The sequence below is a fragment of the Staurois parvus genome, unplaced genomic scaffold (genome assembly GCF_062004578.1).
Source record: "Staurois parvus isolate SC_StPar_1 unplaced genomic scaffold, SC_StPar_1.0 ptg000445l, whole genome shotgun sequence".
NCBI lineage: Eukaryota > Metazoa > Chordata > Amphibia > Anura > Ranidae > Staurois > Staurois parvus.
In genome coordinates, this window is record NW_028318241.1 from 801,218 (window position 1) to 817,903 (window position 16,686).

The 16,686-nt window shown below is 44.2% G+C and overlaps 1 protein-coding gene across 1 annotated transcript in view; it reads right to left on the reverse strand.

Moving 5' to 3' along the window:
- ZSWIM6 (zinc finger SWIM-type containing 6) overlaps positions 1-16,686 on the reverse strand; it is a 176,416-nt gene that overhangs the window by 54,352 nt on the left and 105,378 nt on the right. The window contains exon 4 of the mRNA XM_089688048.1: positions 15,997-16,147. Coding sequence (XP_089544174.1) covers positions 15,997-16,147 — 151 coding nt within the window. The remainder of the gene's footprint in view (positions 1-15,996; positions 16,148-16,686) is intronic.

Consider the following 16,686-nt stretch of genomic DNA (forward strand, 5'->3'; position numbering starts at 1 on the left):
GTGGGAGTAGATTTAAGTGTAGTTAGTGTTTAAAGTATATCTTGAAATGCAAGTTCAAAGTGCAAAAAAACATTGATAACCCATATTTCGATGGCCAGATATTAGTTTATTCATTTGCATGAATACAGCTGCTCAGATTCTGAATGGTCACTACATTATTGCTTTGCAGCACTTTATTCAACATCAATGCCGTACAGATCATCAGTCGGGGTATATTCAGCCAAATGTGTGCTAACAAGCACCTGGAATTGTCACTTCCTCTGGTCTGCAATCCTGGCCTCAGAATGATGCTACCTGACTTCCTATCAAATTAAACTTCTGGGATTCATTGGAACAATCCCAGCTTTGTTAAACTGTCAAATGAATAGCCCCGCTTTTGAGAACACTAGCTGCACCAATTAAAGTTGACAATTATAATGATGCAGCTCTGGTATGTGAAAAAGGAATTGCAAGCTCCTTTGAAATACATGATTAAAAAAAAAAACAAGCAGGTCCTTTTTGTTTAATGTCATTTATAGTTTGCAAAGAGGACATTTAAATGCTACAAAAGGGCATTGGATTATTTAAATTTATATTTAATACCCCATATTTAAATGATGGGTAATGGGCCAGTGTGTGAGCGAGAATGCCATTGTTTCGCAGTGAGCCCTACTGGTGCCATTTGTATTCAGGTCCTATGTTCTCCATGTGGCTAAAGGGCTTCCAATTTCATTTCACAGCCAGGAGCTAGCAGAAAACACCAATTAACTTGCAGATCCCATTTGCTGACAAAAGTCAGCCCCCTTCTCAACGTCTAGCATCTGGCAGGGCTCAGATCGGAGCATGAAGTCTCGCAAGGGTACCAGTCAGTTTTATCAACCGAGAATAGAGAGGAAAACAAAAAGCAAACAGATCTAACCGGGCCTCTGCTTCTGAAACAGATAGCCAACATCATCACATTGTATGCTGTATTACCAACACGTTTCAGCAAGTACACATAAGAACCCATAGGCTCTGTACACATTCATACTAAAATAAGGCCCTATGAGCACATCCCCGATGACTGGGCAAGAAATGATATTGAGTAAGATTGCTTAACCTCCCTGGCGGTATGATTATTTCAGATTTTTGGTGCTGAAAGCGGTACCATTATTTTTCATGGAAATATGTAGTTTTTTTATCGTAGGCTGTAATTTTTAGGAATAACTCACTGAAATCTGTCCAAACAAGAGTCTATTAAACATCCCGGGCATGATAAAATTTGAAACACGAAATCATAAACTATAATTTAATAAATAATCATAAAAAATAATAATATATTAATAATAAATGTAATTCAATAATATAATCAAACCAAAAACACTGAAATTTGAAATAGAGCGCCAAGTTCGCACATCACTGAGCAAAGTCGCAAAATCGTTTTCAGTGTCTGATGACGAATTTCCCCACGAATCATTATCACTCAATTCTGCAAGTGGTTCTAATTTACTATCGCTGTTCTCTAGCTGATCTAAATCCGCTTTTGACCTAAAGGGACACTTTTTGGACGCCATGGACTTCTCTCAGTTTCCAGGCAGAAAGAACAGACAAAATGCAGGCAGGGCACAGGACAAAGCACTAGGGACAAAATGTATGTGAAATGGGTTGAAACAGCAATGTTTTACTATGTAAAATTTGTTTGGAAAAAAATGAAATTTTTTAAAATTTTCAAATTTCCCGCCGCCCGTACGTCCCGACGACACAGGGATCGGAACACAGAAGCTGGATGCCAGCATCGGCCGGAGGAGATGGCTGGGGACGCTCCAGGGGACACATCGCGGGAGCACAGGACAAGGTAAGCTCTGCAGGGACTCCCTATGCAGCGCCGCATGGTAAGCCCGAGTGTAGCTCGGGGTTACCACTTGTGGTACTGAAACTTTACCCCGAGCTACACTCGGGAATACCGCCAGGGAGGTTAATGTACATGAGTGCAGCTGGCTTTAATCTAAAAGCGTACGTATATCTAAATTTTCTTTTATAGCGCATGGAAAAAGTTAAATCCCCTGCTGTTTTTTTTTTGTTTGTTTTTTTTATTGCGCAGTACCATTGGGGAAATTTCCCTTCACTTCCTGTCCCAGACATACATCAAGAAAGAAAATATCCCAAGTGAGTCCTGACGAAAAAGGTTTCCTCACTGGACACAAGATTTACCTTTACCTCTTTTTCAGCAGAACATCAAATTTGTCTCCCCTGTAGTCCACATTGCTCCCATGTCACAATTGTAAAGTAAATATAACTTCCACCTTGTGCTTAAAGTGGCTCTAAAAGCTGAAGGATTTTTACCTTCATACATGCTATGCATGATGGTAAAAAACTTTCAGTGTGTAGCTCCCCACTCAGCCCCCCTACTGCTTACCGGAGCCCAAAAACAATCCAGCAATGTGCACAAGATCAGCAGCGCTTCCAGATCGCTCCCTCCTCATTGGCTCCCACTGCTGTCAATAACAGCAAAAGAAAAGAGAGCAGGGGCAGGGCCAAGCTCTTTATGTCTTAGACAGAGGCGGCTCGGGAATGGGCACGTACGTGTACCCCCAGATCAAGCAGCTTGCTCTGGGGGCATTGGCTCAGCGGGACAGGGGGGCAGGGAGAAGCCAGAATGCTGACGAGGTACCCAAGAAGAGGAGGATCGTGGGTGCTCTGTGCAAAACCACTACACAGAGCAGGCAAGTATAACATGTTATTTTTAAAACAAAAATCTGAACATTTAGTATCACTTTAATGACCTATTCCCAGGTATGTGACAGTAAGTACCGCTCAGCCACTTCCTGTCTGGACTTTACTACCCTCTGTAGATCTACAAAGGTGATGTCAGCACATTACTGATACAATTACCATACAATTTTCCCCAGACAACTACATAGCCTTACCTGTAAAAAAAAAAAATAATATATATATATATATATATATATATATATATATATATGTATTTCTTTGTTAATTGAATTATTTATTTTTTTGCAAAATAGACCAAAGTAATTTAATAATAATAATATTACGATTGCTATGTAGATTTCCTAAATTTGTCTATAGTAGCAGTGATCTATTGCCGTTATATTGTATTGGACAATGTTAGGCAGCTTTGGGGTGTAAAGAGAACTCGTTACTCACTTTGCACTGCCTACAGTAACACCCAAGACCACTCTAAAACTACACATACCCTAATGAATCATGGGACATGCAGTTTTAGGAAATTTCAGGGAAGCAAAAAGGAATTTTCTCCAAGCGCCGTGCATGGATTTGCAGACAGTGCTGGAAGGAAGCCATAACATTACAGGTACTTTTAATTGCTGTATACTTTAACAGGGTGGGTGTGTTGGCATGTCAGAGAAGCGTATCTTGTGGTGGGGGGATAATCCTGCAGTTGGGCTTTAAGTCGAGTTAAAAATGAAAACCCATGAATTCAGAGTGCAGGTTGCATTTAGCGATGGTAGAGGTTTTTGAGACCTTTTCTTAAAAGCCACCTGGAGGCTGACATTGTTCATTCTCATTTTGCATGCACTAGTTTCTGGGCAATCATGTTTATTTTCTTACACCAACTCATTGCCTCCCTTACCTGGAACACATATGCACCAGGACATTGCCTCCCTTACCTGGAACACATATGCACCAAGACATTGCCTCCCTTACCTGGAACACATATGCACCAAGACATTGCCTCCCTGACCGAGAACACATATGCACCAGGACATTGCCTCCCTTACCGGGAGCACATATGCACCAAGACATTGCCTCCCTTACCTGGAACACATATGCACCAGGACATTGCCTCCCTTACCGGGAACACATATGCACCAAGACATTGCCTCCCTTACCGGGAACACATATGCACCAAGACATTGCCTCCCTTACCGGGAACACATATGCACCAAGACATTGCCTCCCTTACCTGGAACACATATGCACCAGGACATTGCCTCCCTGACCGAGAACACATATGCACCAGGACATTGCCTCCCTTACCGGGAACACATATGCACCAAGACATTGCCTCCCTTACCGGGAACACATATGCACCAAGACATTGCCTCCCTTACCGGGAACACATATGCACCAAGACATTGCCTCCCTTACCGGGAACACATATGCACCAGGACATTGCCTCCCTTACCGGGAACACATATGCACCAAGACATTGCCTCCCTTACCGGGAACACATATGCACCAAGACATTGCCTCCCTTACCTGGAACACATATGCACCAGGACATTGCCTCCCTGACCGAGAACACATATGCACCAGGACATTGCCTCCCTTACCGGGAACACATATGCACCAAGACATTGCCTCCCTTACCGGGAACACATATGCACCAAGACATTGCCTCCCTTACCGGGAACACATATGCACCAAGACATTGCCTCCCTTACCGGGAACACATATGCACCAGGACATTGCCTCCCTTACCGGGAACACATATGCACCAAGACATTGCCTCCCTTACCGGGAACACATATGCACCAAGACATTGCCTCCCTTACCTGGAACACATATGCACCAGGACATTGCCTCCCTTACCGGGAACACATATGCACCAAGACATTGCCTCCCTTACCGGGAACACATATGCACCAGGACATTGCCTCCCTGACCGAGAACACATATGCACCAAGACATTGCCTCCCTTACCGGGAACACATATGCACCAAGACATTGCCTCCCTTACCGGGAACACATATGCACCAAGACATTGCCTCCCTTACCGGGAACACATATGCACCAGGACATTGCCTCCCTGACCGAGAACACATATGCACCAAGACATTGCCTCCCTTACCGGGAACACATATGCACCAGGACATTGCCTCCCTTACCGGGAACACATATGCACCAAGACATTGCCTCCCTTACCGGGAACACATATGCACCAAGACATTGCCTCCCTTCCCGGGAACACATATGCACCAGGACATTGCCTCCCTTACCGGGAACACATATGCACCAAGACATTGCCTCCCTTACCGGGAACACATATGCACCAAGACATTGCCTCCCTTACCGGGAACACATATGCACCAGGACATTGCCTCCCTTACCGGGAACACATATGCACCAAGACATTGCCTCCCTTACCGGGAACACATATGCACCAAGACATTGCCTCCCTTACCGGGAACACATATGCACCAGGACATTGCCTCCCTTACCGGGAACACATATGCACCAGGACATTGCCTCCCTTACTGGGAACACATATGCACCAGGACATTGCCTCCCTTACCGGGAACACATATGCACCAGGACATTGCCTCCCTTACCGGGAACACATATGCACCAAGACATTGCCTCCCTTACCGGGAACACATATGCACCAGGACATTGCCTCCCTTACCGGGAACACATATGCACCAAGACATTGCCTCCCTTACTAGGAACACATATGCACCAGGACATTGCCTCCCTTACCGGGAACACATATGCACCAAGACATTGCCTCCCTTACCGGGAACACATATGCACCAAGACATTGCCTCCCTTACCGGGAACACATATGCACCAAGACATTGCCTCCCTTACTGGGAACACATATGCAAAGGACAGCTGACCTCAGATATATGCTTACTTGCTATAGCTCAGCAACTCAAACCTTACTAAATACAATGAATCCATGGACCAGTTAGTATCTTCATAAGGGGATTGGAAAGGCAGCCTACATATGTCTCCAATGAAAGTTCTAATGTATGAAAGCCAAAACACATACGCTGGAACAGCCCTGTTTTTTTTCTCACCTGTTTAACTCTGTTCCTTGTGGTCTAAAAGCCATTTGAAATCTGGTCCATGACTGTTACCGATTGGCTGCCTGCATAGGGCATGCTTAGTTTGACTACACAACTAATACTGGGGTGGTTTCAAGCTCTGGGTATTTTGTCTGTCTGACAATTGTTGACAGCTGCACCCAATTCTGCCTACAACAGAAAAACCATAGATGGCAAATGACTAGAAGCGACAGTGACACCAAAACGGTAGCTATTAGCCTTCTTGCAATAAATGCCTGCAGATTTTTTGAATTTTGGACCTGCATTAACCAAGCCTAGGATTTCATTAAAACCCTGAACTACATTAATGATTTCTATTTTTTTTTTATTATTATTACTACTTTGATACCAATAAGCTGAGGAAGCCGAGAGTGCAGCTTTAACAGGCGATGACAGCTGTAGCATTCATTCTCCTGAGCGCCCCATATAATTTGAGTTCTGCAAGCATACATGTGTAAATCTCTCTTGATAAGTTGTATGGGTTCTTTAAAAAAAAAAAAAAAAAAAAAAAAGTACATCTTTACCATCTTCATTCTGTAAAAAAAAAATCCACAATAAAGCCAGAAAAAGAAAACGCTCCATCCAAGTAGCTCTCTCTCTCCAGGATGAAATGGCTTTTTTTCTGGTAAATATGTGAGGACAATGCAGATTGTTCTTCCTCTCTGCAGTTTGACAGAAGGCCGCGCAGAGCTAGAGAAGACAAATATCCTCTGTGCTGCAGTTTCCTGTCACAAATGTGCTGGAATACCTCCACAGGCCTGTCTGATTCTGGACTTCTCTGCCACAAGCTGCTGACTCTGTAGCCGTATAGCACAGCTCTGACATTCTGTGCTACTGGCACCTCCGGCCTCATTTCCAAACAGGGAACGAGCTGAACCGCAACTTTCCAGCCAATCTGTACAGCCTACCATAACGATCTTTTATTGTGGGTAGGAAAACTGGATACAATCACTGCAGGGAGGGGGTAGGGAGGGATACACTGAAACACAATTACTAAACCCATCACATATATAATGTGAAATGACATTTTAAAAGGAAATTCTAAAAAGAGGTGTAAGACTACCCAAACCACATCTATTTCAGTGGCATGTGACTGCTGTGTATGTATGTGGTCAGTATCACAGTTTTCCAAAAATAGTTTAAGTTGTATCTATGGTGCGGTCTGCGCTTCTAAATGCATCAGTGCATACCGAACATGCAGTTCTCTTCATAAATTAGATGTAGCTATGAAATGAACTGACGCAATTACAATGCGGTTACTGCATGGTGAATGTCAGGCAGTGATGACAAGTGCACACTGAAGAATGGAAGGATTGGATTTCAGTTTCATAGACATGGATTTCCTGGTCTAATTATCTTGATCAGAAGTTGGACTAACCCCAGAATCCTGCACACCCAAGAGCTTATAGTTCTATAATGCTGATGTAAACAAAAAGTCTTCCTATTATTTTGCTGCAGTGCTTGGTAGACGTTTCTGTACTTTTTTTTTCTATTATTATTATGTCTCTGTATTTAAAGTGGTTCCAGAGATAAAGGGTTTTTTTTACCATAATGCTTCTATGCATTAAAGTAATAAGCTTTCCAATAGCTGCTCTTGCCCCCCCCCCTAACATCTGCCTGAGTCCTGTATTGATCCAGCACTGTGCCCAGCTTCAGTTCTTCTTTCTGCTCCTTCTACCGAACACTTTTTGTAAAGCGCTGCACAAACTGTTGGCGCTATATAAATCCTGTATTATAATAATAATAACACAGGCTGCAAGGATAGCAGCGGGAGCCATTGTCTGGCTCAAGAGCATGCCTGCCTGTGTGTCCCCATAGCGCACAACTTGCTAAAGGGTCACACAGAAGAGGAACAACAAACAGTGCCAGGGGGAGACCCCAGAAGAGGATGTAAGGGGCTGCTCTGTGCAATACCACTGCACAGAGCAGTTGAGTATAAACCTTTATTTTAATTCATAATTTTACAACCGCTAAGTGGTCCTAGCGTAGGGTATATTCCTTTGTGTTGAGTGCATTCATAACAACATGCAACTCTGACAGGCATTTATTAACTCTAACGGACTCCCCCTGACTTTTTTTTCCTCACCAGAAGGAAGGCACCATCTTTGTTCAGACATTATCTAGGGTCAGCATCTACTTCCTACTGCAGCCTCTCACTTGATGACCTCCTACAAAAGTACAGTATCTGTTCAGTGGGGGAATGGAGACTGAGGAAATGCTTCCTCCTGCCTGCAACACACTGATAATCTCAAACTTGGCAGAGTTACTTGCCTGGAAAGCAACGTTTTAAAGTTTAAGGTGATTTTTTTTTTTTTCAAATCAAAACGTTAAGCTGAAAATTATAGTATCTTCTAAACAAAGTTCAAAATATGTGCTGATCTTTGCTGCATTCACTGGAAGCCCTGCACTGAAAGCTATGGTATAATAGGCTGAGCGACCATTAACTGCTCTTAATTCTTCAGTATTTCTACATGTATGCAACTGTAAGAGGCATGAAAAGCTAGAACACTTTTTTGTTCCCCAAAGTTACATTAGGTTAGGCAATGCTATCAGCTAAACAGTGCTTGGTGCAATTCCTTTTTCATATGCACTTGCTGCTGATGTAATGGATGGACACATTAAAGTATGTCTTACAGAAGAACTAAAAGACCAAAGTAGTGGTCTTATGATAGGAAATTCTGAATTCTGAGTTGTTTCTTGATCTGAACACACGTACAAGCACAAACTCACAGCGGGCATGCTTGGTCTGTCCATATGTCCAATCTGCTCCGTTCTAAATAGTATTACTAATATTATTATACAGGATTTATATAACACCAACAGTTTGTGCAGTGCTTTACAATATAAAGGGGGACAGTACAATTACAATACAGAAGGAATAGGAGGGCCCTGCTGATGAGCTTACAATTTTAGGAAGGAGGAGGTGGTACAACGGTGATAGCTGCAGGGGATGATCTGATGGAGGTGATTCAAGTACAGTTCTTAGGTAGAGGTGGGGTAGGCTTCCCGGAGAGAGTTTTCAAAGATCGCCTAAAAGTGGACAAGGTGGGGACTGACTGGACATACTGGGGTAGGGAGTTCCAGAGGATGGGGAGAGGTTCTGAATACCATATCCAGATGATAGACAAGAAATGCCACCAATAACTTGTATAAAAGCCGTGGTCCTCTAGAAATGGCCCTGAAGCTGCACACAAATCTCTTCTACTTTTGCTGCTGCTCTCAGCAGCACCCCAGCATGTGCTGACTATCCTAGTATACGCCAAGAAACAATTCACTAACGGAGTAATTTTCATCCTAGCCTCAATCTCATTTAGGTTCATAAGAATTCAAAGTATAGCTCCAGCCAAAAGGGGAAAGTTCCGCTTCAAGTACTCGTTCCCCGTTAAGGATTGGCACCTTTGGGGAGTGGGTACCAAATTTTGACAGGTACCTGCTCCCACTGCCTAGGCAACTGGAACTGGAAGTTCTCCTCCCTCCCCTACCCGCAGTCTTCTGGGATATGTGACAGGTCCCAGAAGACTGTGACTGTGGGAACATTCACAATGGACAGCACTGCTCATGCATGCGCAGTGGGCACTACAGTTGCCACCTCATCCCTTTAAAACTGAACACATTAAACAGGTTCTCTGGCTGAATAAGGTGGTAAATAAACTCACTTAGCGCCTTATCTGCATTAAATTAGTCTCAGAACCTGTGTAATAATTATGTGATCAGGTTTAAAGAGATGAGGTGGCAACCCTAGTGGGCATCCGGTTAAGCCGCAAGCTGTCACAGCCAGGGTGCCCACAGTTAAGATGCTGGCGCTGGGGACAGAGGATGGTGGGTGAACCTGGTTGCAGAGAGCACATTGCTGGATCGAGGGACAGGTAAGTGGCTGTTTTTCAAAAGTCAGCAGCTACAGTTTTTGTAGCTTCTGACTTACTTTTTTCACAGGAGACTGGAGCTCTTCTTTAAAACAGAAGTTGCCCGAGGAACCTGGAAGGATTTCTTCAGTGAACATAGCCTAGAGTGAGAACAAGTTTTAGAAAATCAGCCCCTCGGATTTTTGTTTAGTCCTTTGCTTATTCAGTCTAATTCATGGACCATTTCACTAATAGAGACAGGGTCAGATTATGAAAACCCTTCATTTTTGGATTTGTGGTGAAAAGGATGACAAATGCCTTCTGCTTCCAGAATTCTGTACTAAACTGCAGATTTCATTTTTTTTTCCAATGGATCCTGTTAAAGTATGCGTTATTGTGAGCATGGCAGGATGAAGGACAACGGTGACCAAACAATCGATTTCACTGCTGTCATATCAAAAGAAGATGAATTCTGGTTGGTTATTGTAACACAAACCTCATCTTATAGCAAAAAAAAAAAAAAAGTATCCTACGTATGTAATGTCTGCCACTGAAATCAAGACAGAAGAAATAAAAAACAGACTCAGGTTTCATTTTTAAATGATTACCTAAGGGAACCATTTAGGGCTCATGTACACTGCAGCTGATAAACTCACATTCAGGAGCTTTTCTGTGTTTTTTTTTTTTTTTTTTTTAGCAGCCCTTGAACTCTCCCTAATGTTTTCCTATGTGTCCATGTACACATCGTCATTTACAGTTGTTTACAGGCAGATGAGTTTACAGTTGTTTTTTTGAATGTACCAAATTTGCATTCTGGAGTAGATTTTATCAGCGTTTCAAACGCCAAACGCTTGTAAACGCGTGTAAACATGGCTAACCACGTTTATAAGTGTTTGCGTTTAGAAGTGTTTTTTAACTGTTCCATATCCAGATGCTGTCCAGAACCTTTTTTCATCATCAGAAACGCATGCAAAGTGTTTTCCATGTATTCAAATGGACCCGGTACATCAGCACAGTCAGTTCCAGGTTTTTGCGCGAAGGAAAAAAATAGTAGAACATGCCGCATTATGCTCATGATGGGATCCATAGTGAATACAACCAGAAAAGACAGGTAATCTCAACACATACTGCTCTCTCTGCTTCTGCTCTCTCTCTATCTCAAAATGTCTGAAATAGTTAATTTTTTACTGTTTTTCAGTGCATTCTGGGCATTTGGGAGGGTCTCCTGAGGTTATCTTTAAAAAACGCTTCTAAAACGCAAACACGCATAAACGCAGTATGCAAAACGCGGCTAAACAGACTTTTTTAACCTAAGTTTTCCAGCAGTCAGTTTCTATCATTCAGAAGTGTTTTCTAAACGTCCCGTGTACATGAGCGCTAAAAGTTTTATTTTACAAAATAAGTTTAAAATCCAGTCCTGAAATTTACATACACTTGCCAGGCTGGCCAACTGACCTTCCTCTGCTGCAGTAAAGGAACATATCTAAATCACACCACAGCCTCCGCTCCCCCCCAACTCTCTCCATCCACAGCCCCGCCATCCCACCGTTGACTGGACAGGAAAGAAGCAGCAACAGAATGAGGAGATCCTCTCTGCTTTCTCCTTCTCTCAGCTTTTTCCTTTAGGTACATGAGAATGCATCATACCTACTTGGCCCAAAGTTGTGTAATTTCTTTCCCAGTTTTGCTGTAGAGAGGATTACCTGCCAGGTTTTACTGTTCTGTGCCCCTGCTGGACAGAACCTCCCCATCTATCCTGCTGATCATTTGTCCCAGGAACTGAAAAGTAATGGGGAATTCAAAAAGTTAGAACATCACTGGGATAGCAAGTGAAGGAAAATCTGTCCTGTAGGATGGGAAAAAATAAGGACAGGAGTTTTAACCCTTCCTCAACATCTATTTTAGGTGTGCACAAACACAACCTGATTCATCCTATTTTGCAGTCACTGAAGGTAAAACAAAAAAACAAAAAAAAAAGAAGGGGCAAAAAATCTGCCAGGTCAAATGTTAAAGGCATACTATGAATAAAGCTTTTAACTAAAGCTACCTTATTTTAAACAGTATGTATTCTGAGAATCTGACAAAATTTAACTGCAAAATATTAACTTTTTTTTTTTACAAAAGCAAGATTAGGGGCCATTGTATCAAAGTTATTTTTTAAAGAGAGAAAGCCATACTCCGGCATAATATATCAGCTGTCACAAATCTACAACTATTGTTCGGAGGCAATCTCTGGTGCAATAGGCCCCATTGCCCTCTATAGGTAACAGAGAACTTTCATAATTGGCAAGTTCTGCCCATGGGTCCTGAGTAGAGGAGGTCTCCTTGGGAGGTACAGGGGCATTGAGGAATTACAGCTGCAGTGGTCTCAGATGTTCCTCTACAAACTCCCCTATTTTGCAGTCATCTTAGCTGTGTTATTATGTCTACAAGAGGTATCCCCCACAGGATGCCAGTGTAAGGAAAAAAAATATTTATTATTGTATGCCTAGACTTGTCCCATGAGGCTGTAATGTACACAATACAAAACAGACCAGCACAGCTTATACATCTGGCTACTGATATGAAGGTAACAATGACGGTGAATGAACACACCAGCTGTAAAGGCCTTTAGGTTATCATGTGCAAAATGAAATTTTGGCAAAAATCATAGAGGAGCAAAATCCAGCTTTGTTAAAAAAATACTCTAGTGTCACCTCTGCTGTGAGATTTTTTTTTTTTATTATTACAGGGCTGTGTAGTCTTTGTAGAGTTCACTGTGGATCCTGGAGTCATGGGCCAGAGCAGAACCCGGGACCAGGAAGGGGCGGCAAAAGCACGGCCCGGGACCAGGAAGGGGCGGCAGGAGCAGGGCCCGGGACCAGGAAGGGGCGGCAGGAGCAGGGCCCGGGACCAGGAAGGGGCGGCAGGAGCAGGGCCCGGGACCAGGAAGGGGCGGCAGGAGCAGGGCCCGGGACCAGGAAGGGGCGGCAGGAGCAGGGCCCGGGACCAGGAAGGGGCGGCAGGAGCAGGGCCCGGGACCAGGAAGGGGCGGCAGGAGCAGGGCCCGGGACCAGGAAGGGGCGGCAGGAGCAGGGCCCGGGACCAGGAAGGGGCGACAGGAGCAGGGCCCGGGACCAGGAAGGGGCGACAGGAGCAGGACCCGGGACCAGGAAGGGGCGACAGGAGCAGGACCCGGGACCAGGAAGGGGCGACAGGAGCAGGACCCGGGACCAGGAAGGGGCGACAGGAGCAGGACCCAGGACCAGGAAGGGGCGACAGGAGCAGGACCCGGGACCAGGAAGGGGCGACAGGAGCAGGACCCGGGACCAGGAAGGGGCGACAGGAGCAGGACCCGGGACCAGGAAGGGGCGACAGGAGCAGGACCCGGGACCAGGAAGGGGCGACAGGAGCAGGACCCGGGACCAGGAAGGGGCGACAGGAGCAGGACCCGGGACCAGGAAGGGGCGACAGGAGCAGGACCCGGGACCAGGAAGGGGCGACAGGAGCAGGACCCGGGACCAGGAAGGGGCGACAGGAGCAGGACCCGGGACCAGGAAGGGGCGACAGGAGCAGGACCCGGGACCAGGAAGGGGCGACAGGAGCAGGACCCGGGACCAGGAAGGGGCGACAGGAGCAGGACCCGGGACCAGGAAGGGGCGACAGAGCAGGACCCGGGACCAGGAAGGGGCGACAGAGCAGGACTCACAAAAAGGGTACACAGAGGTGGGCATTTTTATACACTTTCTAGGCCAACTTCAAGATAAACGATATATATCCTGGGATAGCTGACGGGGCAACAAAGAAAAGGTAGCAGGAAGAAACCAATGACAGCTTGAATTTCGATCGATTTCTGCTGAATAGGCTGAAATGCAAATGAAATGCTGGCTCTTCTGAGCCAGCTGAAAAAAATATTGGTTGCAACAGTCACCGCATTCAAATCACATGCAGTCATGGGTTGGGTATTCAGGCAGCCATGGATGTCCTGGCTGTTTGACTATAACAGATGGCAGTGCATTTCCTTCCATTCATGCTAAACAGAAAAAACAATCTCCTCTTATTCATCCAATGAGCTGAACAAGAGACAATCTAGCATTATGTGGCTAGATTTAGAATCACTCTGCAGGCAAGGTGCCCCTCAGGTCAGTTAAGGTTGCACATTTTTTTTCAGGACTCAAACACACTTAAATGGCACTTTAGTCCTGTACGGGCCTTGCAATACGTGTTGTTCTGTTTGTATGAGCTGCCAACGCACCACAATGCAACCAAAAATGGACCATCCACCACTTGCACCTTGCCAGCAAAGCACCCTTGTACAAGCATTGTGGTAATGCAAGGTTTTACCACACATGAACTCATCACATAAGTGTGAATGGGCAATGAAAGAAAACCTGCTGTGGGCTGCCACTGTGGGCCTCCTGAAAATCCTAGCAGTGTCCGTCTTCAGTACCTACACCATTGACTCAGAACAAGTATGCAGCAAGTGAAGTCAAGCCATAGTCTGAGATTTGCAAGCAGGATCAAAGTCATTGACTGAGATTACTAGGGCATAGAATGCAAAGCAAACACTTTTTTTCTGAAAAAATATAAACAGTAGCCCACATATAGGCTCAAGTACAAGGTATCATCGATATAAGCTCCAGCTCCACCAAACACTCCTCGATGTGAGCTGCGCATATTCACCCAACACACTACACAGTCTATCACTTAACAAAAGCCTAACAGACAAATCTACGCAGAACTCAAGTACAGCCAGTTCCCTCCAGAAGGCTCTCCGTCACTTGCAGAAAGCAGTAGATGAATCCTCTTCAAACCTGATGATAGGCCATTCCCATGGTTGTTTCGCCCCAACCGCAGGGGAAAAAAACGTGAACACACAGTTCCTGCTATGTATGCCAAGTAACTCCCTTGAACTGTGCCAAGTTGGCTGCAATCATGTTCATTAGAATAGTAAACACATACAAGGGATTAAAGCTACAAAACAGGAATTAAACATCCAGCCAACTACATAAACAGAGAGAAGGCAATCTGCGTCCAAGTAGATGAGAATGGCAGAGCCATGGTTCAGGCCCCAGAAATAAAAGGTAAGTGCAGGCAAACAGAATGAAGACTCCAATGTAATGAAGACACAAAGGCTTCATTTTACAGTCCTCACATTAAACGTGAAGGGTTTTGTGCACCAAATACTGGAATTAAAGCGTGTCCGCTAGCTAAAAATGCTAAAAGCAACCATTTTGGGTGATTAAAAAATGTTCATGAAACGGCATCCTACAAACAACCTAGAACAAGTGAGCTCACAACACTGCTTCAGCATTCTATTCAAGAAGGTAAAAAAAAAAAAAAAAAACCTATCAATTGCTGTTCCTTCCCCCCCTTCCCGAATACTTGTCTACATTGATCCAGCGATGTGCCAGTCTGCAGGTCTTCGATCCTCTCCGTGCTCTCACAAGCCTTGATGAGAGCAGCAGGAGCCATTGGCTTCTGCTGCTGTCAGTCAAATCCAGTGAGGAGCGAATGCAGGGTGGGGCTGATCCATGCTGTGTGTCTATGGATGCACACAGCCAGGCCTGAAAGCTCGCCCACACATGTGCCCCCATAGGGAATGTCCTTCTATGGTAGTGCACAGAGAAAAGGTGGAGCAGACAGTGGCAGCAGCAGACCCCAGAAGAGGAGCTTCAGGGCTGCTCTGTGCAATACTCCTGCACAGAGCAAGTAAGTATACCTTTTTTTGTTTTTTTTTAATTAAAAAAAAAAAAAACACAAACAAACTCTGACTTTACAACCTCTATAAAGCATTGCTGACTTTCATTTACAGGCTTAGTCCACCTTTGGTACCATGTTTCACCCATGTTTAGGGTTAAACATGAAACATGGTCACGTTCCCCAACTTCCCACACCCACCCACTAATCCTTCGTTCTGTATTTGAATTCAGTGCAGCTGTGTGTGGCTCTGTGAAAAGACTACAACTCCCATCTTCCACCGTGTCAGAGGGACTTGCAGATCTCAGTAGAGCACATGTATGAGTCAGTACCTATCCAAGGCTGTGATGTAAATAAAGCAGGAGCCTCACCATTCCACCTGCAATGCACAGCGGGCCTGAAAGTACAAATATAAATGTGCCTTTTTCTTTTATGTTCCTGGGTGCATGTTTTTTTTTTTTTTCTTCAAAAAGGTGGACTAAGCCTTTATATAGTTTTGGCTCTTCAGGAAGAGATGGTTGTCCTGCTATTATCTAAAACCACACACATTACAAATCGGACTGTACAATCTACTTTAGATTTAACAACTATGTAGTGCAATTCTTAATTATGCAGTAGTGGTAACACTATGACAACCTTTCATATATCTAGGACAAATCAAACTCCACTGAGATTACAGGTGACTGAAAAGTTAAATACAATACCTAGCTCATCCCAGAGCTGCCTGTACTTGTCAGTCATCGCTGTGCCTTGCTGCCTCCATAGTGAAAGACGGGGATCAGCCATGAATTGCTCGGTTATTAAGGTCAGCATACGAGCTCCATTGGAGTCCCTCATTTTTAACATTTCTCGGACCTGCCAGACAATGAGAACAGAACAAAATGAATGCCTGGAAAAACAGAAAGGTTACATACATAAGACCAACAGGAAGCTCTAAATTAGAAAGGCCCAGGAAGGCGATAATATGATACCCTACAACTGGCCCTAAAGAATAACAACGTGTTCTAGACATACCCTTTCCTTAAGGCCTATATAGCCAAAACATTTTTGGATACGGATAGGTTAAAACTTATCAGTTTATTTTTCACCATGTGTCCTGTTGAGTAATACATTGGTACATTTTTAAGTGAATATTTGTGCCAAAAAATGTGTAAATTGATTTCATAATACCAACAGAGACTAAATGACAGCATTCTAAAATACCTGAAAATGTCCTGTATTTTTAACATTCAATTTTGGTAAGAAAAAAATTTCACGTAAGAAATCCACATACACTGTTACAGATTCGTCCGTGAAAAACCTTCCATCTGGCTCCTACAAATTCACAGCACTGCAGTTTAAAACAATCATTGATTTGACCTCATTAAGCATAGAAAAATGAATATTCCAAAAAC